Source organism: Bombus pyrosoma, linkage group LG11 (genome assembly GCF_014825855.1).
Source record: "Bombus pyrosoma isolate SC7728 linkage group LG11, ASM1482585v1, whole genome shotgun sequence".
Lineage (NCBI taxonomy): Eukaryota > Metazoa > Arthropoda > Insecta > Hymenoptera > Apidae > Bombus > Bombus pyrosoma.
In genome coordinates, this window is record NC_057780.1 from 11,513,763 (window position 1) to 11,540,644 (window position 26,882).

General features: G+C 34.4%; 6 protein-coding genes across 16 annotated transcripts in view; 4 read left to right on the forward strand and 2 right to left on the reverse strand.

Moving 5' to 3' along the window:
* The window catches only part of LOC122572965 (zinc finger protein ush), a 201,600-nt gene extending 195,270 nt beyond the window's left edge, over positions 1-6,330 (forward strand). For 3 of the 5 annotated variants that reach the window (XM_043738744.1, XM_043738743.1, XM_043738740.1), the window contains 7 exons: positions 35-291; positions 762-1,158; positions 1,527-2,258; positions 2,499-2,904; positions 3,195-3,453; positions 3,639-3,872; positions 4,393-6,330. In XM_043738744.1, the coding sequence (XP_043594679.1) occupies positions 35-291; positions 762-1,158; positions 1,527-2,258; positions 2,499-2,904; positions 3,195-3,453; positions 3,639-3,872; positions 4,393-4,824 (2,717 nt within the window). In that variant the 3' untranslated portion in view covers positions 4,825-6,330. The remainder of the gene's footprint in view (positions 1-34; positions 292-761; positions 1,159-1,526; positions 2,259-2,498; positions 2,905-3,194; positions 3,454-3,638; positions 3,873-4,392) is intronic. The other 2 variants (XM_043738742.1, XM_043738741.1) reach the window with 2 other exon arrangements.
* Positions 6,331-6,573: 243 nt separating this feature from the next.
* Positions 6,574-8,038, reverse strand: LOC122572969 (probable RNA polymerase II nuclear localization protein SLC7A6OS). Of its 3 annotated transcripts, XM_043738754.1 has the most exons (4): positions 7,902-8,038; positions 7,640-7,815; positions 7,281-7,559; positions 6,574-7,194 (listed from the first exon to the last, which is right to left on the reverse strand). In XM_043738754.1, exons 2-4 carry the CDS (start codon positions 7,802-7,804, stop codon positions 6,688-6,690), a joined length of 951 nt encoding a protein of 316 aa, XP_043594689.1. In that variant the 5' UTR covers positions 7,805-7,815; positions 7,902-8,038; the 3' UTR covers positions 6,574-6,687. The 3 variants fall into 3 exon arrangements, with proteins under 3 accessions (XP_043594689.1, XP_043594688.1, XP_043594687.1); XM_043738753.1 differs by lacking the exon at positions 7,902-8,038 and having other exon boundaries at positions 7,640-7,895; XM_043738752.1 differs by lacking the exon at positions 7,902-8,038 and having other exon boundaries at positions 7,296-7,559; positions 7,640-7,804.
* On the forward strand, positions 8,026-11,153 carry LOC122572966 (zinc finger protein 341-like). Its single transcript, XM_043738745.1, has 9 exons — positions 8,026-8,167; positions 8,293-8,367; positions 8,476-8,749; positions 8,850-9,123; positions 9,214-9,408; positions 9,478-10,041; positions 10,117-10,386; positions 10,465-10,677; positions 10,780-11,153. Exons 1-9 carry the CDS (start codon positions 8,137-8,139, stop codon positions 10,960-10,962), a joined length of 2,079 nt encoding a protein of 692 aa, XP_043594680.1. The 5' UTR covers positions 8,026-8,136; the 3' UTR covers positions 10,963-11,153.
* Positions 11,154-11,396: 243 nt separating this feature from the next.
* On the forward strand, positions 11,397-15,977 carry LOC122572964 (neprilysin-1-like). Its single transcript, XM_043738739.1, has 15 exons — positions 11,397-11,738; positions 11,810-12,566; positions 12,845-12,952; positions 13,042-13,147; positions 13,235-13,427; positions 13,526-13,675; positions 13,738-13,830; positions 13,910-14,092; positions 14,183-14,314; positions 14,388-14,570; positions 14,713-14,819; positions 14,890-15,077; positions 15,210-15,373; positions 15,503-15,658; positions 15,756-15,977. Exons 1-15 carry the CDS (start codon positions 11,538-11,540, stop codon positions 15,966-15,968), a joined length of 2,934 nt encoding a protein of 977 aa, XP_043594674.1. The 5' UTR covers positions 11,397-11,537; the 3' UTR covers positions 15,969-15,977.
* Positions 11,566-18,806, reverse strand: LOC122572968 (phosphatidylserine synthase). Of its 5 annotated transcripts, none has more exons than XM_043738748.1 (6): positions 18,144-18,806; positions 17,247-18,071; positions 16,912-17,134; positions 16,735-16,810; positions 16,225-16,310; positions 11,566-11,703 (listed from the first exon to the last, which is right to left on the reverse strand). In XM_043738748.1, exons 1-5 carry the CDS (start codon positions 18,395-18,397, stop codon positions 16,255-16,257), a joined length of 1,434 nt encoding a protein of 477 aa, XP_043594683.1. In that variant the 5' UTR covers positions 18,398-18,806; the 3' UTR covers positions 11,566-11,703; positions 16,225-16,254. The 5 variants fall into 5 exon arrangements, with proteins under 5 accessions (XP_043594683.1, XP_043594686.1, XP_043594682.1 ...); XM_043738747.1 differs by lacking the exon at positions 11,566-11,703 and adding an exon at positions 15,715-15,954; XM_043738751.1 differs by lacking the exon at positions 16,735-16,810.
* Positions 18,807-18,985: 179 nt separating this feature from the next.
* On the forward strand, positions 18,986-26,331 carry LOC122572963 (transcription elongation factor SPT6-like). Its single transcript, XM_043738738.1, has 11 exons — positions 18,986-19,169; positions 19,236-19,320; positions 19,522-19,709; positions 20,192-20,308; positions 20,394-20,545; positions 20,631-20,868; positions 20,983-24,014; positions 24,103-24,619; positions 24,711-24,948; positions 25,039-25,438; positions 25,505-26,331. The coding sequence occupies exons 1-11, from the start codon at positions 19,131-19,133 to the stop codon at positions 25,707-25,709; spliced, it is 5,211 nt and encodes a 1,736-aa protein (XP_043594673.1). The 5' UTR covers positions 18,986-19,130; the 3' UTR covers positions 25,710-26,331.
* Positions 26,332-26,882: the final 551 nt, after the last annotated feature.

Sequence of the window (26,882 nt, forward strand, 5' to 3'; positions counted from 1 at the left end):
TAGAAATTAAAGTAATGTTTCTTCATGGTTGCAGGGGAGGATGAGGAATGGAGCGACTCGGAGAAGACACCATCGGTGAGCAGCGGAGTGGAAGGCGGTGGATCGGCGGTTTCCAGCCCGATCGCGCCGGTCGTCGAGGAGGAATCGAGTTTACCGCCACCACCGAGACTCAATCCCCCTTCCTCGGCCGTTGCGATCGCGAATTCGGCCGCTGAGGATATCAGATTGAGGCTCAGCGTGCTTCCCGAAGACGCTCGGAAACGACTGGCTAGTCTCACCGAAGATATCGAGGTAAATATTAGGTTGTCCGAAAAGTGTCTTTCTTTTACAACGATGCATCTTTATACAAACATGAAACCTCATCTGTCGAACGTTGTGATCTTTATTTTGATAGAACAAAATGGATCATGGAAAATCAATATTTTCCGTTTTATATTATTTTATCATCCATTGTTTTCTTATAAAACGAAAGAAACTTTTCGGACGACCTAATATTTAACATTTGATCAGTTTAAAATTTAAAATTAACAAAAGATCCTATTCTCGATCGGTTCACGAATATGATGATAAAGCTTGTGAGTTATTTTGGGATAAATAACATCTTACTTCGTAAAGCTTAGATCTCATACATTTCCCGAGAAATATCTAAAACGAGTAGAAGGTTACAATTTTACTTGCTTAGTAAAAATTACCTTGTTCGTCTTGTAAAATTACTCACTCGGTAACTTCGCTTACAAAATTTGTAAATATTTGTCGCACAGGTTGCAAGAAGCTTAAGAGATCGACATGTCACGCCGAGATCCAATCAGACGCGAGAATCGAGTCCGAAAGACACGGACGAGGAGTCCAATCTGGTCATGGTCAAAGAAGAGGACTGTCAGCCGAGATCGTCGTCCTCTTCGTCGTCCTCGACAAGAAGACGGGAATCCATGTGCAGGCGAGACTCGGAGGACTCGTCGAGACGATCGAATACGGACGATCCACCGACTGAGAAAAAGTTGAAACTCGACGATGAAGCTGCACCAAGACTGAGACTCAATCCTAGTCTGGCGACGGATCCAGCTCTTCGGCCCGCCGCCGTAGTCGCGCTCACCGTCAAACCGGAAAATACCTCGCCACCGAATCCTGTGCCACCCCTTCCGGCTGGACTTCAAAATGGTAATATTAATTAATAAAACAATCTGCTGTAACACTGGTCTGTGTATTTTTTCTATTATATCAAACCTGCTCATATTTCTCAACTGAACTGTTCAAAATAATGAAAGAATCGCTTCAGAATTAATTCCATGATACCACGAGTGTCTTCCTATTAGTGTCTTGAGATTAAACGTGTGTTTTTCTGCTCTCTTCGTAAGTTTTAAACTATTGCCTGTCGTAATGTTAAAATACCAAAGATATTAAAATGAGAAAGATATTAAGATTTCTTCTCGATAGCTATAGCTCTAATTCTTTACAAAACACCGTTGATGTATCAGCTATTTTTGAAATACACAGAACTACAGACAGAATATGCAACTCACTCGAAGAAACTAACATTGCAGCAATCGCCTCAGGTCGTTTGTTCGTACTTCCAACCGATGGCAAGGAGACGATCACTGTGGAGCCAGCCAGGCCAGCACCTCTCTTCTGTCCTCCATGCGGCATCCGTTTTAGCTCAGCGAGCACCCTCGAAGCGCATCGCACTTTCTACTGCGCTCATCGTCCCCGACTCGAGGAAGACACCGCCAACGAAGAGGACGAGGAAAAGTCCAACAAATTCGAAGTGAGAAAAGCGTATGCCTGCCCTCACTGCTCGTACAGCGCGGACAAGAAGGTTTCGTTGAACAGACACATGAGAATGCATGCTGCATCTCCTGCACCACCCACGATACCAACCGCTCCGACTACAGCTACTACTCCAGGAAGTGGCGCGGCAAATGCCTCGAATGGCTCCTTGAACGAAGAGGCGGAGAGATATTGCAGAAACTGCGATATTCGATTCAGCTCCCTGAAGACTTATAGAGCGCATAAGACGCATTATTGTAGTACTAGGCACGTGGTCAAAGATACGCCACCAGCAGCTACGGTAGCTTCCTCGTCGGTGAAAGCTTCGCCACCGACGAGCGCGAGTCCCGGTGAATCGCCGCCTCCGCAACCTTGTCTGGCGCTACCTACAAATCCTATTTTGATTGTACCGTACTCTTTGTTCCGAGGTGCTAGTGTCCTGGCAGCACCCACTTTGCCCGCGCCTGATACTGCGTGCTTTCTTCTTCCAAATGGTACGTGTTTTAATAACAGTTTATTTAGATCTTCCAAGTTACTTGTATGCTTGCGATTAAAATTTAAGAAGCTGTCGTATTCGTTAAAATAAATAGAGAAGTTTGAATCGTATCATGGTAGAAGAACTCCGTTTATTGGAAATCTTAATGAAGTTAAATTCGTGCATTATGAATACATACACGAGTTAAAAACAAAAAGGAATTCAAAGAATTAAACTGACAAGTCTCACTCTTTTGTAGGTCATCTTCAACCGATGACAAGAGGTCTGGCTACCACAGCGCAGAACACCGTGGTCGAACCTTCACCGGTTCTCCGAGCTGCGAACAAACCAACGACACCAGCGTCCGTCGTGGCATCGTCGACGTCGCCATCAGGTTCAGCGCCACTCGATTTGAGCGTTAGAAAGTCACCAGCTCATCAAGATGAAAAAGAGAACAGGGTATCGCCGGCACCCTCTTCTCTACCTCCACCACCTGGTAGTCCTAGGTCAAGAGGAAGCGGAAGTCCTAGAGCAAGGTCCATTGGTTCTGCTCCTACGGCTACTGGAACCGTTGCACCTCCTCCGCCGACGGAACTCGCTCTCAGACTGGCTGAACTTCCACCACCCCCTGTTCCTGGGGTTCTTGTGAAGCAAGGTGTCTCGAGGTAAGATACTCCGACGTTTTCCTAACACAATATGACAATTTGTTTCATGTAGTTAATGAAAATAAAATAGACGAAACTAAAATAGATTAAGATAAAAATACTAAAACGACGAAAGAACGATAAATTCTTTTTCTCTCGCTTGTATAATAAATAATATTTGAAATGTTTCAGTATTTTAATCTTAAATTGATCAGTCAAAAAACTGACAAGTAATTCGGCTTATTGTATATAACTGATACGTAAAAGGATCCAGGTGATCCGGAAATTATAGAAAACTGTTCGATTTTCAGATGCAAAGAATGTAATATCGTGTTCTGTCGGCATGAGAACTTCGTCGCACATAAAAAGCATTATTGCCAGGCAAGAGAGACAACGGTCAGCAATAGTCCTCCACCACCTGGAACACCCTCGCCTCCTTTGGTGCAATTAATCTGTGCCGCGTGTGGTATCAAGTTCGCATCTATGGATAATCTGGTAGCTCATCAAGCGTTTTACTGTCCCAAAAGGCCAGAACCTCAGGAACATCATTCGCGATGCTCCAAGTGCAAAGTTAGTATCGTTTCCTCTATATATATATTTATTTTATCAAAACTTTTCTCTAGATTTTTCTTCAATAAAAAATTAGTAGTATAATTATTTGTTAGATTTCAATTTAAATAATATCCATTAATACTATATTTTTAATAACATTATATACTTCTCTAAAGACTAAACATTTAATATCCTTTTTTCAGACTATAATTGAACCTGGAGGCACCCATACCTGTAGCAGCGGACCGACTGGAGGTTGGAGATGTCCCGTTTGTGGTGCGGTTAGTCCAACAGCCGGAGCAGCTCAGCGTCACATGGATGCTCATCAGGGTGTCAAAGCTTTCAGGTGTACAATCTGTCGTTACAAAGGAAATACGTTACGGGGAATGAGAACGCACATCAAAATGCACTTTGAGAAACGTGGAACCGATCTACAGGTACAAAATTGTTGAGGTTATTAGATGTATAATGAGAGAGACGCGTGGATAAACTATAAGGTAGAAAATATATTTGAAATACGGAAGTGAAAAAGATACAAAAGTTAAAATAATAATATGAGCTGGTCCAGATCCGCACGCTAGCAGTGTTACTCTATAACTGAAAAAACCCTGAAGCCAACGTCGCCTTTCGACTGTTTATGGCCTGCCTTCGTCGCAGTCTTTTGTCTATGCGCTGTCGATGGCTTCAATGCTTTAGAAAGCTAAAAAGACCAGATGTAGAGTTTTCTTAAAAGCAGTGACCTTCAACAAAAATTTTACAATTATGGAGCTCATAATAAAAGCTACTTACTGTTGTCAAATTTTTTCACTTTTCAGATAAGCGACATTATGAAAATATAACCTATACCCTGATTTATCGATGTCCTTATGGCTCGAACGATCTCTCCATATTGTACAAAAACAATCTTCATCTGGTAAATCCTTTGATAAGCTTGTCTTGTTTATTCGTCGTTTATAGGAAGAAAATTACATAACGTGCGTACTCGACGACGAAACGGTTCTGCCGACTCCAGAACCGGCTCCAGCTACGACTCCTGAAGAAATCCCTGGCGAGGTGCAAGTAAATGGGAAAACCGAAGTTCGGAAGAGTCCTCAGCCACCTCCACCGCCACCACCCCCACCACCGACGGTAACCAACAAGGTGAAGCAGGAACGCGAGGACACTCCTCCTCCCGAAGAAAGTTTGGATCCCAACAAAAGTGGTCCGCGTTACTGCAGGTCGTGCGACATCAGCTTCAATTATTTGAGCACGTTCATTGCTCACAAAAAGTTCTACTGCTCGAGTCATGCCGGCGAGGCGAGCAACAACAACAACAATAATAATAATAATAATTCGAGCAGTCACGCGACGACGCCTCCCAGCAACAGGACCGAGGCGTCGGTACTTTAAAAAGACTCTCGACAACCGATGGGACTGTTAATTGTTGCCAGTTTATATATATAATATAATTGCCGACTATCCGATTTAGTTGTGTGATTTCTGTTAATCCAGGGAATTGTTTGTACTTATAAATTCAGTTATCTGACGTGTACATATACGCGGTGCGTGAACGATCGTGAAGGAGAAGCTACGTTAAACGTAAGCTAGGATGTTAGTAGAAGTAAGAGGAAAGTTAGGCGATCGTGACGGCGTTTGCTGATTCGCTTTGGATCAATTAGGCAAAGATAAGATTGGATATTAGTGGGGAAAGTAAAATAGGATATACCAAAGTGAAACTGTGAAATGGATGTGTGTGTCCACACAAAAAGGGATCGTGGTTGCAATTAGGTTCACGGTGCAGCTGATTTCGTACGTCACGATCGACCGATACGAAAGGTGTGCAATCTCATGACTCTTCAATAATCTCGTAGTTGTAACTGATAATCGAAACATACCTAAGGAATTACGGAAAAGTAAACGATGAATGTAAAATGTTGTACAGTAGCCAAGTAGAGTATTACGGTACGATATAGTAATAATCCTAAATGATACCAATTTCCAGCTTGTGAAAACGCTAAGTTGCAATATGACATTTAATATATTATATATAAATATATATATATATATATATAAAAGGTGATTTCATTGTCCATAAATCGCGCTCATATTCTCGGCGAGTAAATACGTTGATAACTGTATCCAGACTGCCATAAGAAAGAAAGATCGGAGTCGTTTCCTATCATTTTGCCAACAGTCCCGAACGTATAACAAGAGAGAGAGAGAGAGAGTAAAAATAAATTAATGGCCCCTAGTATTTCTCTTCAAATTTCGGATACGGTGTAATTGGATCCTTACCAACGCATTTGCTTCATTACATTGCAATCAAAAAAAGAAATAAAGCATCGTCTGTACTTGTATACAAGTAACGGATTCGTTGCGAGCGCGTAAATGTAAAAATTAGAATTAAGGCCAGTGTTACACGTATACGCAGCGTACTATTCATATCACATAACGAGTTCGTTAAAGGCATGAGTTTCTTCGCGTGTGAACGTTCGATGATGAGAGAAAGAATGAGAGAAAGAGAGAGCGAAAAGAAAAAATAAATATGCGAATGTTGTAATCCGAACGTTGTCCAACATTGAACGTTGGAGCAACGTATCCGAAAAATCTCAGTTATACAAAAATTGTTTTCATATTTCGGCGAATAGTATAGTCAGATAAAACGCGAATACTAATTCGCAAATACTTTTATAAAAGTAATTGTTATGTTATTTACAGGCCTCCTGCTAATTACTGTCTAAAGAAAAGCAAGATTCACAATATTCCATTACGAAATAAATACGAAAGATTTAATAACACATAACGGAGAACCTACTTTATTGCTGAACATTTGTAAATCACTATCTGGTACTTCCACGCAACAATTTGTTATACATTATAAATTTGGTATATTATTATATGCCATATCGTCGAAAACGGTTCTTTTTCTAAACACCTATACACACACCTTCCTTTGTCACTTCGACGTCTAGGTTTACTTTTTATTGTTTTTATTTTGATAGATAAATTTTACACATAAAATATATCTATATAAATATGTAATAAATATATAGACATAAATAAAATACTAAGATCCTTATAACCCTTACTTCTATGTAGTGGGAAAGACATAAGACTTATATTTGAAAAATAATTTTAGTTAAGAAACAAAAAGACATATCGATTTCACTAACTGAATTTATTTTACATGATAGAAAATGTATTATGTTAACATCACTGATCACCAATTATTATTTTCTTTCGGTATAAAAAGATCTATATATAATTGAACAACTATTCGGAATCTACTTCATTATTATTATGCTCATTCGAATCTTCAGACACACATATACTGAAATCATCATAATTATCATCGTCGTCGTCGTCGTCATCGTCGTCGTCGTCGTCGTCATCGTCGTCGTTGTCTTCCTCTAACTCTTTCATCATCCTTGCTTTATATCTTGCATACCTATAACCATAATTTTCTACAATAGCCTGGTCAACGGCATAAACAAAATCATCATCTTCAGATAAATCAGATTCCTCCTCTAATCTCATGTTTGCAACAGCCTCTATCATGTCATCTTCATTAATTGATCCTTCAGAATAACTAGAGTCAGGATAATCATTTCTCCAATTTGACTCTGAATTAGAATCCTCTGATTCGCATTCAGCTTCAGGATAATCTCTATAATTATCAAAAACGAGTTCTTGTTCGAATGCATATACGGATACTTCATCATCTAGGAACATATCATTCTCAGATTGAACATAATATAAATCATATACATAATCGTCATCCTGTAAAACATTATTTATATTATGTAAGTAATTATACATTGAAATAACAAAAAAATATATAAAAATAATAAAAAAAATAAAATTACTTTTATATTGTTTACTTTTCCTATAGAATCCCTTTTTGCTATGGATTTCGAGTCCTCCACATCTATTACTACTGTCGTAACGTTTCTTTCGGCATTTTCACTACTAGAATTATCCAATGATCGGAAACAATTAACTACTTTATAACGATTTTTTGCTGAAGCCTGTTTTGTTGCTTCTCTTATTTTACTTAGAATCTGTTTCGTATCTATATGATGTTTGAAATTAGCTTGTAATTCATCTTTCCCATAACCTTGAATTAAATGTTCCACATTCTCATCCTGTCATAATAAAATAAATATTAACTTAATCTTAGTATAACGTTCAGTTAACTAGAAATATTTCGCTTTTTAACACAAACCTGTTCTTTTACAGTTCCGGCAAATTTAGCAAGTGTGGTTATAGAATCTGATAGTACATCTTCGGTATCTTCGTCTTTCGCAATTTTTTGGCGTTTATATGAAATTACCAAAGCATTTGATGGTTCATCATAATAACTACGTTTCACACGTAATATCGCTGCCATTCCTATATGTCCTTTTTACAAAAAAACTACTCTAAGAAAATATTCACACACGTACCTTCCTACACACTACGTACGCGTCCTATTCTAATCCACTTACATTCATGCTACAAGCACGCTACAAGCAACTTGTCCTATTTTGAGGTTAGAATCGTTTTCAGTAGTCGACATATCGATTATCATTCGCTGGCCTGGTCAGCAACAACGCTGGCAGGGCGTAGAAATTCTCGGTATGTTTTCAACTTGGAAATTGTTCATTTTCTTCATATTAAACGATTCATGAAAGTCTGATCGTTGATTTCGCTTAAAATGAAGCGTTAATATTATTGCAAAACATGGCGCAATCTATTTTCGACGCTTTAACAGGTAAAACTTTTCTATCATAGAAATAGGTGGGGTTAACCAACAAGTATCTTATTTATCTTTCTCTTTAAAAGAAAATTTAAATGGTGTTTTAAAAATTTATGATAATTATTTTGTCTGCTTTATAGGTGTATCATTGGACAGTCCTTCTGTGCAATCGTTATTGGAGTCTCAGACTCTAATAACTGAAGTTGAAGAATCAGGTGGGTTTTTGATGAAGTAACCCTGATAACCTATTAATTGAAATTGTTATATCATAGAATCTTCTATGAGATAAATTTATAATGGATATTTTTATGCTTTGTATTTAGCAATCGATCAAGATGAGGAAGATATATTTCAATGTGGAAAATGCAAAAGCCAATTTACATCATTGCACATGTTTGTGCTGCACAAAAGGACACATCAAAAAACACAAGAGCAAACAGTAGATTTGAGTCAGTTTTTGGTGAATGATGAAACTCAGACTGTTCACACAGAAGACAATAGCGAAGATGTATCACAATTTCATCCACAGGAAACATTTGTTCAAAATGATCAACTTAGTGAACCAATTATACTTGAAGAATCTGATATGCTATTTAGGTAAATATATATATATATACATACATAATATTGAATGTGTTTAATGTATATGAAAAGGTATTTTTTTCTCAATGAATGATGTATCATTTATTTACTATAGTATGGATCAAGAAGGTGCTAATTACTTTACAACAGATTCCACATTTAGTGTTCCAATTATATTAAGTTCAGAAGGTTTGGATACTTTTGCAAACTCTACTATTCCAGGGGATAACGATCCCATAAAAGATGATTCAAACGAAGTACCTCAAGTTCTCCAAAGTGATATTTCTCAAGAACAAAACATTAACAATACACATAAAGTCGACGTACCAATGACTGAAAATTCAATAACAGAATCTGAAACTACTGCTACTCAAACTCAAAACTTAAAAGTATGTACTTTAATGAGATGATAAATTGTGATTATCAATAATGTCTTTATTTAAAGTTGCATATTTATCACTAAAAATTTTCTATTGCAGTATAAGTGTGGCTATTGCAGCAAACAATTTTCAAAAAAATTTTACTGGCAACAACATGAACGTTCTCATACAGGGGAAAAACCATATCAGTGTGTTGTATGTGGACGTGCATTCGCACAGAAATCAAACGTTAAAAAACATATGTCGTCACATAAAGTATGGCCGGGAACCGCTATACACTCCTTACCCCCAGAGGTATTTTAAACATTTTTGCACAGGCTTATAATTTTTTTTCGTTTTTTAATAGTTCATGATCATTGCTAGGCACCACCAGATGGAAGCATAGATCGCACCTATCATTGTCAGTTTTGCAAAGAAATATTTGATTCGTACAAAGCTCTAAAGGGCCATCTTATAGTCTCTCACTTAGCACTGAAAGTGTACAAATGTGTGCAAAGTAGTTGTAGTATGATGTTTGCTGAACTCGAAGATTTCTTAGAACATACTCGCAGTCATAAGAGATCGGAATATCGTTGTCATGTGTGCGGTGAAGTGTTTAATACTCTGTCTGATCTTGGGCTTCACCAATACGCTCACTCCGTCCAAAAACAAAAAACAACAGAGAAATATTACTGTTGCTCTGTTTGTAAATCCTCCTTCTCTAATTTGGAGGCTTTGCAACATCATACAGAAACCACAACGCATGACTATGCTTGTCTACATTGTGGAAAGAGTTTCTTGATCGAACGATTTCTGCGGCGTCATTTAAAAACACACGCCTCATCTGCGCGATTTGCATGCGAGGATTGCGGGAAGGCCTTTAAAACTGAGCAATACTTAGCCAATCATAAGTTAATACATAGCGAGGAAACACCGTTTCTATGTCCAGTGAGTGATTCTATAGCCGATTAAAAAATTTGTAAATTGTTTTAAATTTCATATATACATATTCGTTTATTATAGCATTGCCCAGCTAGATTTAAGAGAAAAGATCGTTTGGGTCGTCATATGCTGATTCATGATCTAACAAAGAGATTAAAGTGTCCCTTCAGAACTTACTTAGGTTGTATGAGTGAATTTTCACGACCTGATAAATTAAAGCGTCACTTACTGACGCACAGCAATATCAAAAGATTTAGTTGTAGTCATTGTAATCGTAATTTCCATCGGGCACAAGCCCTTAAACATCACGAAATGAATAAACATAGTTTAAAATGCGAAATTTGTTCACACGTAAGTGCTATATTCGATTAGATAAGTCGGAAATTCATAATACATGTAGAATACTTATGTTTAAAAATTCTTTTATAGGCATTCAAAACTAAAGAACAATTGCTAACTCATAATTGCGATCAGTCGAACGAGACTAAGAAGCACATGAGTTCACAGTTACCTAAGAAAGCTTCTGGTTCATTTAAACCAAGGAAACCTACTCCAAAGAGACAAACATCATCAAAGACTGCAATTGGGCTCGCTGATAAGGAAAAAGTAGAGAAATTTAAGGCTGACGAAATACAAAGAAAAGTAATTACATAACTATACAATTTGAAAAACTAACATTTATTGTTATTTATTATTTATTATTATACAGTAACTTATACTATTATATATCTATTCCTATTTCAGATCACCTCTGAAATGTTAAAGTCTAATGATTACAAAGATGATGTCTGTACCAAAAAGATAGAGAACATTTCTGTATCAAAAGAGATCGGTTCAACAATCGAAGCTCTTATTAAATCTGATGCAACGGACAATGAAATCAAACGCAACACTGATACATATTTGGTACAACAGGCAGGCGAATAGAGTTTTTAAATATATTTTTTAATTGTATTTAAATATTATAATATAGTCTAGACTGTAGATAAGTTGTCATACTACGTGCAATGGGATCATTGGCAAACTGCAAATTGCATTTTATAATAGTATATATAATATTTTGTAGTTTACATATCTGTGATAATTGTATTATAAAATATATTAATATAAATAACTTATATCTATCTATCTCAAATATTTTTAATGTCGCCTTCCTTAGGCCATTTGGAATTTATGGATGTATTAAAGAAAAAGATGTTTGTGTCAGTGAGTGTATTTCATTCTACTCAATTCCCCTTTAGCGTACTAATAGAATTCCATTCTTAGTTCTTACAAATTAGCAAAAGGATATTATAATACCACGTGTTACGGATGCTGGGGCGCACTTTAAGATAATGTTTAAAAGGAAGTGGTTGATAAAATTGTAATTACCACTTCCTTTCTTTTATTAACGTTTCGAGTTTGGTTCAGTAGAAAAAATACAGTGCTTTTAGGCACTACTAAAAGTATTGTATCTTAAAACTAATGTCTATGTAAATAAGTAGTACATTATATTTTAACAGATGATTTCTCGAGGTTCTTACCAAATTGCTAATATGGAAGCAGCCAAAGCAGCGAGACGGGACCAGTCTTATAGAAGCTGTGTTTTATCACTAATAATATTTTTTTTTCTCTGTATGATTCTTATCCTAGTCAGTTTACCGTGGAGATTATACCGCTCGTACAATTCTGAAGAAAAAGGTGAATATGCAAGAACAACGCAGGTAAGCTTATTTTTGATATTATGAAAATTATGGAAGAAAACAATTTGATAAAAATAATTATATCGACACAGCATCATTATCACGAACATCATACAAAACATGAAACTGAAAGAACAACCAGCACTACGGATTCAATTAAATTATTAATTGCTACAACTTCTATAGATGAAATGAATTCAATAGAAGTAGAAACAGAAACAACATTAAACTTTGAAGTATTCACCGAAAACTCTCGTGTAATAAATGATACAAATTCAGATATTGTTGATTCATCTAAATCTAATACCGAGACTACTATGGAAGATTTATCAGAGACGGAAACTTACAAGGAAGCTGCAGCTGAAGAATTCGATAATTCTTCGACGACTAATATTAATATTACAGAAAATAGTACATCAATTTCGACGATAGAACATCAAGAAACAGATACTACAGACCAATATACCACAGAAACTTTTACTACTACTGACTTGGACTATATTAATCAAGAAACTCCCCTTGAGGTCGAAGAGTCGACAGAAGATGTTATTAAATTGACAATGAAAGAAGAAAATGTCACGATTAAATCTACCACTAAGGATCAACAAAATGAACGATATTCTTCAATATTAAACAATGAGACTACAAGTACGACTTTTAGTTCACCAATTGATAAGCCAGTGTGTCACGAGGGTGAATGCAAAAATTTGGCCAGCAAGATATTATTTTACATGAATCATACGGTTGATCCATGTGAAGATTTTTATGAATACGCTTGCGGTAATTTCGAGAACAATCCTCAAATCGTAGAATGGAATTTGGAAGATGTAGCTTATCAACGTATTTTAGGTGAGTATAGTTCTGCTTTTTACTATATAAAAAAAAATTATTTTGACAATAAACTATTCTTTAAATATTTTTCAATTCTTCATTAATAAATATTATGTAATATCAAGTACTAAATATTTAACTTTGTTTCTAAATTATATCTTTTTTTTCTAATCCTTTTTCTAAATAATTCTGTATAAAGTATTCTATGAAGCATTATTTAGAAAAGTATAGAAAATAAGTAAAAATATAAAGGGTGGCAATTCTCACATGCAACACATTGTTTTAATTTGAATCAGGACAAATGCAGGAAGAAAATGAGAAAAATATATCGTCTATTTTCACCACCTATTACAACAGTTGCATACAATACGAGAGTATCAATCTGACAGAAAGAATCAAGCTGGGTACGGAGAAATTACACATCTAATTATTTAGTTTCTAACTTTGAGTACAAGTTTAATGTATAAGAAATAATATAGCATTTTTCTTATAGCGAGAGAGGCGTTAGACAAAGTAGGTAAGTTTTATACTGCAAAAACATGGCCTGAAAACCACATGAACTTTACCGAACTACTCGCTACACTATTATTAAAGAACAGGTAAGAAATTGAAGACAACGGCTGTACAAAAATATAGCATATCACGTTCACTTAATATATTTATCGTTTGCTTTTCTAATTCTCTAGCACTTTACTGTTCGACATAGTTCCGGATCTCGACGAATATTCTCCGACATTCACCCTTAAAATAAGCCCAACGACATACGATAATCTTTTTGAGATAGACGAAAATAACGAACCCTGTTATGCAAATAAATTTGAAAGAGAGAACGAGACGGTGAATCTAGAAGAATTATATACGGAATATAAAACGTGCAAAGTACATATATAGATATGTATATCAATCAAGATAAGAAAAAACATGCTCTGTTAATGAAAACTTATAACAAATGTCTCTTCCTTATTTTGTTTTATTAGGCTGATAAGAAAAAGTTAATAAAATCCATTTCCGAAGCCTTGGCGGTGCTTGGGGTATTCAACGAGCTGAATAATACGTACAATATTTCTCAGTGTATAAATGTTACAGCCATTGACATCGATTTGTATATATTACAACAATTTTTCTCAGTAAGTTTATCGAGTTCTTTTCACAATCGAACGCGTTCCCTTCATTCTTTCTTATGTTTCAGAATTTTCCGTCTAAAAACGAGATCCGCGAGGCGGAACTTATGAAAAATTACACTCTCGTCACTGTCAAACAATTGGATAGCGAGTTTAAAATCGTAAGGGAAAGAGTTTATACCCGTTTAAGTTAAGCCGATTCATTCGATCAAATGGATATATTATGTAACATACTTGTAGATAAATTGGTCGCATCTAATTTACTTGTTAACGAACGAAAAGGTTCAGCCGGAAGTAAAAGTGCAGGTTTATTTTTACGATGCCCTATCTAAAGGATTGAAAAATCTGGAAATGTTCGAAGAAAACCCAATGATATTGCATAATGCGTTATTAGGACTGTATGTACGCAATCTGTATCACAAGGTATAGTTATATTCCCTGATTAATGTCTCCTTTTATGTCTTTTTTTGGTATTGTAGTTTTCTTCATTTCTTTTTTTGTCTTTGTTTCTAGTTAATTATATCAAAACATGCAGATGTTAAAAAACACTGCCTTCGCGTAGCTGCCAACGTTTTAATCCCGGAAGCTTCGAATTTATACATCTCTTCGTTCACAAATGATCAACTTACGTATATGAATAGAACTGTAAGTTCATATACTCTGATTACTCGAAAAGATTGTTTACTAGGTGACTAATCAGTATCATATAACTTAATAGATACATAGTTTATTTGAGACACTTAAGGAGACCCTAAAATTAAAACTCACGGATGTAACATGGATTACAGAAGCGGAACGTAACGCATTGATTGTAAAAATAAATAATCTTAATGTTGCCGTACCTGATATTTCATACTATACTGATAGCGAATCAACTTATAGAAAAATTCTAGCAAACCAGGTACGAAAAACTATTTCGGTTTCTAATGAGATAATAAGCACATGTGCATAATTGTTTATATAATATCAAAAAAAAAAAGATTAAAGAATACTATAATAACTAAAAGTTATTGAATGAGATGTTAACGATAGTCTAATTTTAGATAAATCTGACAAATAACTATTTCGAAAATTCAGTGATTTTGATGCAAAGGTATCGAAAATTAATATATGCAGAATTATCTACAAAGCCGGGGCATTCTGCACAAATGTAAGTTTATAATTGAAATTATATATATGAAATAATTTAAAGTTGTTGAACTATATACATTAATATATAGATGGACACATTACGCAACACCGTACCAATCTAAAGGGCACGCGATTTACGGATTAAACCTCGTTGTAATACCTTATGGTGTAATTGATTGGTCCATGAAATACAATGAATCTTCATTTAATTACATAAAACTGGCGACACTTGGTAACATAATAGCACACCAAATTGCACATCATTTTGACGCAACTGGTATATTAGCAATATACAATTTTATAATATACTAGTGACCAACGTTGCAGATCTGTAACTTATTAGTATACTTTCGAGAAAATTCGGAAAAATCTTATCGTTTAAATATACTTTTTTAATATATATCGCTAGGTATTTATTATTGGAATGGAAATCGCAATGCCAGTTCTCTATTAAACGATGATGACTCTACAGACATGAATTTCAAAGATTACATTGACTATCAGCGAAATGTTCTCTATAAAAATTCTATGGCTATGACATTATCATTTACAGGACAGAACGTACTTTATAAGGTGAATTCATATATTTGTTTTCTTTCTATAAAATCGTTACGATGCAAAAATATTATTTTAAAGTAATGCGTCTAATTAGGTACGTCTTTTTAAACGCAATGACTCTCTTTTTGTTTAAACACGTTTTAGATTTCCCAATTGACTCTAAATGAACGTCTGTCTGAGGCGATGGGACTCAGATTAGCCTACGATACTTTGGCTCAATTGATGTCTAGAGAATCGTGGCTTTATCTTCCATGGCTTGAACTGGATTTCAATAAGTTATTTTACCTCATCTATGCTCAGGTACTCTTGTTATAGTAAGATTTATGGCATTGACATTTTGAATAAAATAACAATCGTTATGACTATTACCATTACCTTTTTATCATGATTTTTATAGATGTACTGTACAAAGTCTCCACTTACGTCATCGTATATATCATTGTACGAGAACGAACAGTTACCAAATCGAATTCATATTTTTATTTCTGCATCCAACAATAGGCTTCTCGGTGAAACTTGGAACTGTCCAGAAGGTTCACGGATAATGCCGAGTTACGTATGCAGTGCATTTCCGTATATTCAATGTAACGAAGAAGCTACGATAACGTAACGTGATGCAGTAATTATATAAACTACGATTCGTAAATGATACGACGGTCAATTTTTTTATAAGGAAGCGTTATTAATTGGTAACGACGCTCTTCATTTATTCTCAGGAACATATTTTTCATAACATTCACACGCAAACAGACGCAGTATGCAAAAATCAGACGAACTCAGGTATTCAACAGCCTATTACATTCGAAACTGTGGCTTTGTATGATCTTATAATGCGACTAGAAAATTTGACAGTGTAAATAATTCACCCTTAAGTCGAACGTTCCTTGTGGATTTGTTTACAACTGCTTCTTTTCCAGCAGACCCATAGATTTTGTAGAATGAACCATGTCCCCTAGAACACACATAAATTGTTACAAACATTCATTAGTCCAATATTCTATCTACCAATGATGGACTGAGCTGTGACAAAAAATATATATTTATATAATAAAATGTATATTAATTTAAAAATATTTTCATGCATTCATATGTATAATTATTATGCTTAAAATGTAATAATTTATATATATGTAATTTAAAAGTATCTTATGTAAACAGGTATAAAAATTCATATTTTTCAATATCAAGGACAAAAAACAAAAGCATCCATAACAAAATTTATTTGATTTTTATAACATTCAGTCAAATAACAGATTGCAAATGATTTATATGACACTCTTGCTTTATATTTAACAGCCAGTTAATTATATGTCAATAGCCCAGTACACTATCGGTTTAAACATTATTTAGAGGAATGTAGTAGACATCACACATACCACTGCTAGCGGTTACATCCAGATGACTGTTGTCTAATTGAGTGATACACTGTTTTGAAGTAGTTCTCTTTTCTGTCTGAAAAGACAAGAATCATGCAAAGGACATAGAAAAAAAAAAAACACAAATAACCATACAGTTAGTTACAAAATTTCAAATTTAACTTTTAAACTAAATACCTCAAAGTACCGGTGCCACAGAACACAGCCATAGACACAAAGAACTGAGACTAGGGACTGGCAAAGTAGCCACAAAAGAATGTTTAGTGCTTGAGTACGTTCAAATAATGCAGCACCATGCCTTATGCATAACAAAGCTTCTGTAAGCATAATTGCACCATAGACCCAACACTGAGTCCCTACTCTACTACATGTTGGATCTGTTACATACATGTAGTATTGCCTATAATTATGTTAAAATATTATGGTTCTTATGTAATAAATTGTTATAGCTGTTGTAATAAAAATTGATGTTTAATATAGATCTAGCTTATTCTATTATAACTCTTCCCTACCTAACAGAAGGTGCAACTATAACTCCAACTAATACCAATCTTGCCACAACAAATGGATGAGAGGGTGGAAATTCGTATACATGTTTCAAGAAAAATGTATTTAGTTCTGAAACCTGCCAGAATATTACCAACTGACATAGAGCAACAAATCTCATATATGTACAAGTTGGATCCAACCATCTAATAGCAGTCCAACTACCAGGTGTAAATTGTAGCATTGCTCTTTTCAATTTTCCAGTAGTGCTCTCAATGTCAAGGATGCTTACCCATTTATATTCTCTCATTTCTAATAGAGAGCAAATTTTTAATCCAACCCAAATACCCAAACCATTACAGACAACAACATCAAGTATAAAAGCATCCCACCAGCATTCCACGAAATTTGGTAGTAAATGAGCAAATGCTATTTCTGTTACTTCCCACATAACACTAATGGCCCAAAGAATACCAAGATGACGAATAAGAATTGCTTTAAAGGCCCATCCTAAAAAATGGGCTACTGCAAAAATATCTAAATGGTTCCATATCTTTTCAACTGTGATTTCTGAACAATTAACACCGTATTCTTTGTCCATGTCAATGTGAAACGATGCCAAGCGAGGATCTATCCAAACAAAGATTTTTCTGACTGTTTCATAATCTTGAAACAGCATAAATAATAGGCCCATTAGATATAGTACACTACAGCCAAATACGAGTCTCCACACGACAGGATGAGGTCTCGTAAATGGTCCATTTGGAAATGTAAGTATTGATATAATCAGAAAAAAAAATATAATACAAAGTATTCCAGCCCAAATGTTATCCTCGACACTGGTAGTATTCCTGTATTAAATTAATACCGATATTTACAAGAATTAACATATGTATAATAAGATAATTTGAATATTTAATTACCTAGTGAATGCTGAATATATTACAGCACCGATTGAGATGAGAAGCAATGTAATGCTGTGCGGTTTATAAAAAAATTCGATCGAAATATCATCAACCGGTCTTTCATTGATATTAGGGAAACTGTCCGTACCGTGTCGTAATTTGTGCCCTTCTATGTTATCTGCACTACTCCGGCAATTTACAATCTTATTTTCATCATTTTTGACGAGTCTCTCTAAGAGACCGTCATTTATGGACTCTTCATTAGTTGTCATCCCGATTAAGTAATTATTTGTTTTAAAATCGTATCCTGATCATTTCATACGTTGTTTCGCCATGTTCTCACCTTTTTTGGTTTCAATGTGCACTACCACGCTATTGAGGAATTTACAAATCACAGCAGGCACGAATTATGAATTAAGAAAGTATTACGGTGATCAGTTTACTTCCATTTATGTGAATACAGTTAAAGAAAAAGAAAGAGATTTGACGAATTATCTTATTTGCAAGTCAGCTGATTGGACATTGGACAAGAATGTATTTCTTTACGAACGCGCCATTACATAAATAACATTATACGGATTCAGAAACTCTCATGATGGCGTAGACCCCTTTTATGAGGACGGGAGGTTTCTTGTATCGTCCACCAAAATTAAATCGCTGTAGTTGAGTTGTGAGTGGATTCATATGAACTTGTAATTTTTTTCTTTCAAAACAAAACTTTTTTTTTCAATAAGCTTTACTATAAAAACATACCGGAAATAAATCGATCGCAGAGCCACTATAGTATTGCAGCGGCGGATTAAGGAACTATGCTACAAAGAAACCCCCTACCACGGGAATTCCAAGAATTTTACGATCACAATGTCCAGAGACGCGTAGCATTAAACAGCTGTACTGATGGCGTCAGTACTTCTTGCACTATAGTAGGATTCTTCCGTGTTATTGCACTTTGTTATTGATATTGTTATATATTTTTTCGAAAAGTTCTTATATTTCTGATAGAAGATGGCAGATTATTTGGACATTGAAGCAGAAGAAAGTGAGGTGAGTAATAAATTAATACAAGCGGCCATTTGTAAACATATAATCTAATGTTTCGTGATTTCGTAGGAGGAACAGCTTGATGTTAAAGGAAAGAAAAAACTTAAAAAATTAAAAGCGATGGAGGTCAGTGAGGATGAAGATGATGATGAAGGTACATGGAAATGTTTGATACAAAAAAGTATTCAGTTACTGCTTCCTTCAAAGCTTTTGAAGATTCTAGGAAATACATTATTACTTTAGAATACATTAAATATTAGAGTCAAGATTTATACATCATTAATAATATGTAAATTAATATTTACTAATACTTAAAAACATCTTCCTTTAAATTATATGTATGTTTAATATTTAGAAGATGAAGGAGAAGTTCCAGGACTTATTGATGATAGTCCTATCGATGATGATAATGATGGTGAAGATAGTGATGGATCTGAGGATTCCAGAAAACGTAAGAAAAGTGATGATGAAGATTTTGATGATCGTTTAGAAGATGAAGATTATGACCTACTTGAAGAAAATTTAGGAGTTAAAGTTGAAAGGGTATATATAGTTTAAAAAGAATTATATAAAGTATTTCAAATTTATATTTGATACAATTTTTTAAACTCTTAGTCTATAACCATGAGGGAAACTCGTGATAAGGGATTTGTGCAATAAGCAAAAACCATGTGTCAGACTCGTGGCAAAGAATTTGTGCCATAAACGGAACCCACGAGACTGACTCGTTGTAATTTACAAATTGCTAGTGATTCATTATCCACTTTAAAATAATAAATTGTTTTTGTTAACTGATCAATTGATCATGATCAAGCCTTAGACGTCTTAAAAACACTATTTGTCTTCAAACGTTGCTTATTATTTCACAATTCCTTTTGTAACCCCTAAATATGCATGTCATAAGAAGTATACATTTTGCGCCAATTCGGACACACGGCACGCGACCGAACTTCTTGCCTACTATGGCTCGCACGATCGGCAGATAGCGTGTAGGCTAAGGGATTAAATATAATATCATTTTTCAGAAACATCGGTTTAAGCGTTTACGTAAAATACAAGATGAAGAGTCAGAAGTGGATGAAAGAGAGATGGATGATGGAAGAGATGCTATTGCCAACGAATTGTTTCAAGGTTCTGGAGAAGTAAGTTTTTAAGTAAAATGTATATTTGACTTGTTTAGTAATTTACTAATTTAAAAATATTAACTACTCTCACTTTGCTATATAGGAGGATGAAGAAAGAAGTGAAGTTAGCCATAGAGGTGAAGCGGAAGGATATGATGAGGAAGAAAGTGAGGATGAAGATGATTTTATTGTAGATGGTGATGGAATACCCATAACCGAAAAAAGGAGAAAGAAAAAACTTGTATTTTCAGATGCGTAAGTACTGTTTCTATTCTTAAAATAAACTATAAAACTTCGCTATGATATAGTTATTTATTTTTTTATTATATTTTTATTATAGTGCATTGCAAGAAGCCCAAGATATTTTTGGCATCGATTTTGATTATGACGAATTTGGAAAATATGTACAAGATGAGTTTGAGGAGGAAGAGGAGGATGAATATATTCATGACGAGATAGAAGACCGCCCAAGGCCATCAAAAAAATATCTTAAGAGAAAAAGCACAAGGAAAAGTATTTTTGAAGTATATGAACCTAGTGAACTTATACGCGGACACTTCACCGATGTGGACAATGAGGTAATAATTTGAATTAATTTTAATTTATCATCAGTGATTATAAATAAGGCTTAAATTTAATATTATATCTATATAACATTATATATATACTATTATAACTTTTGCCTATTTTAGATTCGTACTACAGACGTTCCTGAACGTATGCAACTTCGCGCTGTTCCCATTATACCTACAGTGGAAGGTTCGGATGAATTAGATCTTGAAGCCGAATGGATATATAAACAGGCATTCTGCCAACCAACAATTTCAATACAAGATTCTCATCTAAATGAAGAAGCCAAAGAAAGAGCTAAAAAGGGTCCGCAAACAATCGGCAAAATTAAGAAAGCCTTAGATTTTATGCGTAATCAGAACTTCGAAGTTCCGTTTATTGCATTTTATAGAAAAGAATACGTGTTGCCAGAGTTAAACATCAATGATTTGTGGAAAATTTATAAGTTTGACGTAAAATGGTGCCAACTTAAACAAAGAAAAGAAAATTTATTGAAACTCTTTGAGAAGATGAGGAATTTTCAATTAGATAAGATTATGAAAAATCCTGATGCTCCATTACCCGACGATATACGAGTTATTAAAGACGATGATATTGAACGACTTAAAAATGCTCAGACTTTTGAAGAATTAAATGATATTTATCGACATTTTATGTTGTATTATAATCAGGATATGTCATCCATGCAAGAAATTGCACGTAAGAAGGAAAAAGAAGCACAAAGGAAAACTAAATTGGAGAAAAGAAAGCAACGGCTTACAGAAGCTGAAGAAAATGGAGAAGATCAACATGAAATTCCTGATGCAGAGGATGAAGAAGAAGAAATAGACGACTCAATAAAGCAGCCAGTTAGAAGAGGTCCTTACTATATTTGCAGAAAGGCTGGCTTAGATGGATTTACTAAAAAATTTGGTCTCTCACCCGAACATTTTGCTGAAAATCTTCGGGACAATTATCAACGTCATGAAGTAGATCAAGATCCAATAGAACCTGCAATAGTAGCAAATGATTTTTGTTCTGCAATATTTACGACAAGTGACGAAATACTTAAAGCTGCACAATTAATGGTTGCGATTCAGTTGGCGCACGAACCCTTAGTTCGTAAATGTGTTAGAGAAATGTATATGGAGAGAGCAAAAGTATCTGTAAAACCAACTAAAAAAGGAATAAAGGAGATAGATGAAGGGCATCCCATTTATGGATTAAAATATCTTAAAAATAAGCCTGTACGCGATCTTGTTGGTGATCAATTCTTAAAACTAACTATAGCAGAAGAAGATAAATTAATTACACTTTCCTTTAGTGACATGATAGAAGGAAATACTAGCAATAATTATATCGATGAAATAAAGCAACTATATTATAGGGACGAATTTAGTAAAAGTGTCCAAGATTGGAATGCATTAAGAACTGGTAGTGTTGAAGTAGCTTTAAATCAGATTATTATACCTCAATTGAAAAAAGAATTGAGATCCAACCTTTTATTAGAAGCGAAAGAATGCGTTATGAAAGCGTGTTGCCGCAAAATGTACAATTGGATAAAAATTGCTCCATATACTTGTGAATTTCCTGATGAAAATGACGAAGATTGGAATACTAGCAAAGGAATTCGTGTGATGGGTTTAGCATATGTGCCTGATCCGTCTCAAGCCGCCTTTACTTGCATAATTTCTCCAGAAGGAGAATGTACTGATTACCTAAGATTACCACATATATTGAAACATAAAAATAGTTTTAGGGAAAGTGAAAAGATATTGAAAGAGGCGGACTTACTAGGAATTAAAAATTTTATTGCCACAAAGAAACCACATGTTGTGGTAGTAAGTGGTGAATCTAGAGAAGCATTAATGATAGTATCTGATATAAAAGAATGCATAGCTAATCTTGCAGAAGAAGAACAATTTCCTACAATCCAAGTGGAAATATGTGATAATGAACTTACTAAAGTTTATGCAAATAGTAATAGAGGTATATCTGAGTTCAGAGATTATCCAGAATTATTAAGGCAAGCTATATCTTTAGCAAGAAAAGTACAAGATCCTCTATTGGAATTCTCTCAGTTGTGTACTATAGATGAAGAAATTCTGTGCCTTAAGTATCATCCTTTGCAAGATCAACTTCCTAAAGATGATCTTATAGAAAACTTATATTTGGAATTTATAAATCGTATAAATGAAGTAGGAGTAGATTTAAATAGAGCCGTTCAGCAGCCTTATACAGCAAACCTAGTACAATTTGTGTGTGGCTTAGGACCTAGAAAAGGACAGGCTCTGATTAAGATTTTGAAACAAACTAATCAGAGATTAGAAAATAGAACACAGCTTATAACAGCATGTCATATGGGACCTAAAGTGTTTGTCAATTGTGCTGGTTTTATTAAAATTGATACAAACAGTTTAGGAGATAGCACAGAGGCATATGTAGAAGTACTAGATGGCTCGCGTGTACATCCAGAGACATATGAATGGGCAAGAAAAATGGCAGTAGATGCTTTAGAGTATGATGATGAAGATGCAAATCCTGCTAGTGCCCTAGAAGAAATTCTTGAATCACCAGAAAGATTAAAAGATTTAGATTTAGATGCATTTGCAGAGGAACTTGAAAGACAGGGTTTTGGAAACAAGTGCATTACTCTTTACGATATAAGAGCTGAACTAAACTGTAGATACAAAGACCTCCGTGTACCTTACCAATCTCTAAATACTGAAAAATTATTTGATATTTTGACTAAAGAAACTCCGGAAACTTTCTATGTCGGTAAATTAGTTTTAGCAACAGTTGTTGGTATAAGTCATAGAAGACCTCAAGGAGATCAATTAGATCAAGCGAATCCTGTTCGAAATGATGAAACCGGATTATGGCAATGCCCATTCTGCTTGAAAAACGATTTTCCAGAATTGTCCGAGGTATGGAATCATTTTGATGCCGGTGCATGTCCGGGGAAAGCAACTGGAATTCGTTTAAGATTGGATAATGGAATATCTGGATATATTCACGTAAAAAATCTGTCTGATAAACATGTCGCTAATCCAGAGGAAAGAGTACGTGTCGGACAAGTAATTCATTGTCGCATAATTAAGATCGAAGTAGAACGATTTAGTGTCGAATGTACTAGCAAGACGAGCGATCTTATTGATAAAAATCACGAGTGGAGGTAAAGTATCGACAAATAATTATAACAACTTTACTTATAATCATTTCAACAACTTCCTCAATTAATATTTTACGTGTATTCTTTTTAGACCTCAACGAGACGTTTATTATGAAGTAGAGGCAGAAGAAAAAGATACGAAAACAGAGGAAGATGCTAAGAAATTGCAACAACGACAAACTTATGTAAAACGTGTTATAATTCATCCTAGCTTCCATAATATAAGTTTTGCAGAAGCTGAAAAGTTAATGCTAACTGTGAAACAAGGAGAAGCAATAATACGACCTAGCAGTAAGGGATCCGATCATTTGACCGTAACATGGAAAGTCACAGAGAATATTTATCAACATATTGATGTAAGGGAAGAAGGCAAAGAAAATACATTCTCTTTGGGTCGCACTTTATGGATTGGCAATGAAGAATTCGAAGATTTGGATGAAATTATTGCTAGACATATTAATCCGATGGCTGCTTATGCTTCGGAACTTTTAGATTTTAAATATTATAAAACAAGTGTAGAAGGCATTAAAGATAAAGCAGAAGAAATTTTGAAGGAACAGAAGAAGCAAAATCCTGGAGGGATACCATATATTGTGTCTGCAGCTAAAGTATGTTCGAAAATATTTAATATTTGCTTATATTCCTACTTCAAAATTTTTATTTTTCAATTAAATTAATATTTTTTGTTATACATTCTAGAATTATCCTGGAAAATTTTTACTTTCGTATTTACCACGAACTCGTTGCCGTCATGAATATGTTACTATAATACCTGATGGATTTCGATTTAGAGGTCAAATGTTTAGTAGAATAAGCGACTTGTTCCGCTGGTTCAAAGAACATTTTAGAGATCCTATACCAGGACAAGCTACACCTGGTACTCCACATGGAACTATGACTTCCAGAACACCATACAATGGTACTCCAGGAGTGAATGGTGAGACTCATATTACTAAGAATTTGAATTCTATAATAATTTTTATTCTACTGAAATTAACTTCCTTTTTGTCTGTTCCTTTTTTTTCAGGAGTGAATCCAGATACAATACAGAGGGTAGCACAGAATATGCCACACCACATGTTACATTCACTCTCGAAAGTAGCAAATCAAACTCCACATCATTATCCACCATACACCCCAGGAGCTGCTAGTGTTAATAACTATGGAATGTATGGAAGTACGCCTTATACACCTTCCGGCCAAACTCCGTTTATGACCCCCTACCATACACCGCACCACACGCCTCATCATCCACAAACACCCAGTCACTCTCAAGGACCATTCTTACAACCAATTCCTCCAGCAATGAATTCAAATTCACATAGAACTGCGAGATCACATAGATCTGTCTCTAGTACTTCTGATGCAACGAATTGGACAAAAGCGGCGGAAGCATGGGCTCGATCAAAGCAATCTTCGAAAGAATTGTAAGTCGATTTATTTTTGGTCACCTATATCAAAATCATAATGAAATATTCATTTTCTAATTTTAGTAATACTACTCCAAGATACGATGAATCTAGAAAAACGCCACGAAATCAAGAAGCTCAAAATGGGAGAACAACTCCGCGCAATAGAACCCCATCTGCTCGTACTCCGTCTTATAAATCTCCTAGAGAAACTCCATTTACAAATTCTAGTCCCCGGAGTATGTCTCTAAGTGGAGATGGTACTCCCCTATATGATGAAAGTTGGTAATGTTAGTAAAGTTTTACACGTTTTACATGTAGCTAGAATAATTGATTATTTGAAACTATACTCTATTGAATAGAGTATACTCTATTAACAAAAGAAAAATAATAAGTTGAACCATAAATGTGTATAGTTTTATTTTCCGCCAATTGGCACAAAGCATTTTCTATATCAAATATTTATTACTAGTACAAATTATACACTTTTATAGAATCTTTTCCGAGATTTTTGTTACGAATGTATAATTTTGATCGAAAAGTATAAATAAGAAAGGAGGAAATTAACAAAATTGATTTAATGCTAACTTTATATTTCAGTTTAGCAAAACATATCTTATCATGTAAATGTTGTTTTCTCTCTTTATATGTACATAATGTATAAAATATTCTACCTCAATGATATTACATCTTCGAACTATCAATTCTATACAATATATCTATCTGTATTTGCTCAAATATATCATATTATCATTTAGTTCTATAAATTAGATACTGCCTTAATTCAAAAATATATGTATAAGTTTTATTTGTATAATAATTGACTTACTGGCGTATTAATCTAAAAACTGTAATTTTTATATATATTTTATTATAAAAGATTAGGAACATTAAACATGTGTTAAGTAAAATGTTCTTTCTTTCCAACCCTTCATAAACTAATGATCATAGTTACAAATGTCATCATTCTGATTTTAATTGATTTTTAATAATTGTTTATTATACATAACAATAATATATATTTAAGAAATACGTTCAATATATATTAAAAAATCTGATAATGTAAAAATAATCATACTTAGTACACAAAAAAAGCATGTTCCTTTGTTTTAAAGATTATTTTATAGTTATAAAACTGAATATATATGAAACATATACATGCATTTTATTAAATATTTTGCATAATGGTTTGCATAATTGACTGACATGATTTTAATAATGTAAACTGGCTACTTACTATAAAGAAGAATAAAACAAAATTTTCACATTTTTCAGTAATAAATAGAAATAAAAGTAATAATGATTAGTTAAAATCTTAAGGAATATATGGCATCTTCTTGTAAAATCATCGAAACCAGTTATAACGACTCGACCATATTTGGAACGGATTTTTACGTTCTGATGGTCGCACAACGGTCGTCGGTCATAACTTCCCACACATTGGTACGCACGTTGCTGGAGA

Coding starts and splice junctions, on each gene's coding strand:
- LOC122572963 (XM_043738738.1), top strand. CDS start 19,131: ATGGCAGATTATTTGGACATTGAAGCAGAAGAAAGTGAG. Junction 19,710..20,191: donor TAGGAGTTAAAGTTGAAAGG/GTATATATAGTT, acceptor ATCATTTTTCAG/AAACATCGGTTTAAGCGTTT. Junction 20,546..20,630: donor AAACTTGTATTTTCAGATGC/GTAAGTACTGTT, acceptor TTTTTATTATAG/TGCATTGCAAGAAGCCCAAG.
- LOC122572968 (XM_043738748.1), bottom strand. CDS start 18,397: ATGACAACTAATGAAGAGTCCATAAATGACGGTCTCTTAGAGAGACTC. Junction 17,135..17,246: donor ATAGTTGCACCTTCTGTTAG/GTAGGGAAGAGT, acceptor ACATAATTATAG/GCAATACTACATGTATGTAA. Junction 16,311..16,734: donor GGATGTAACCGCTAGCAGTG/GTATGTGTGATG, acceptor TGTGTGTTCTAG/GGGACATGGTTCATTCTACA.
- LOC122572969 (XM_043738754.1), bottom strand. CDS start 7,804: ATGGCAGCGATATTACGTGTGAAACGTAGTTATTATGATGAACCATCA. Junction 7,560..7,639: donor CCGGAACTGTAAAAGAACAG/GTTTGTGTTAAA, acceptor TTATTATGACAG/GATGAGAATGTGGAACATTT. Junction 7,195..7,280: donor GAAAAGTAAACAATATAAAA/GTAATTTTATTT, acceptor AATGTTTTACAG/GATGACGATTATGTATATGA.
- LOC122572966 (XM_043738745.1), top strand. CDS start 8,137: ATGGCGCAATCTATTTTCGACGCTTTAACAG. Junction 9,409..9,477: donor TACACTCCTTACCCCCAGAG/GTATTTTAAACA, acceptor GATCATTGCTAG/GCACCACCAGATGGAAGCAT. Junction 10,387..10,464: donor AATGCGAAATTTGTTCACAC/GTAAGTGCTATA, acceptor ATTCTTTTATAG/GCATTCAAAACTAAAGAACA.
- LOC122572964 (XM_043738739.1), top strand. CDS start 11,538: ATGATTTCTCGAGGTTCTTACCAAATTGCTAATATGGAAGCAGCCAAA. Junction 13,148..13,234: donor ACACTATTATTAAAGAACAG/GTAAGAAATTGA, acceptor CTAATTCTCTAG/CACTTTACTGTTCGACATAG. Junction 13,831..13,909: donor TGGATAGCGAGTTTAAAATC/GTAAGGGAAAGA, acceptor ACATACTTGTAG/ATAAATTGGTCGCATCTAAT.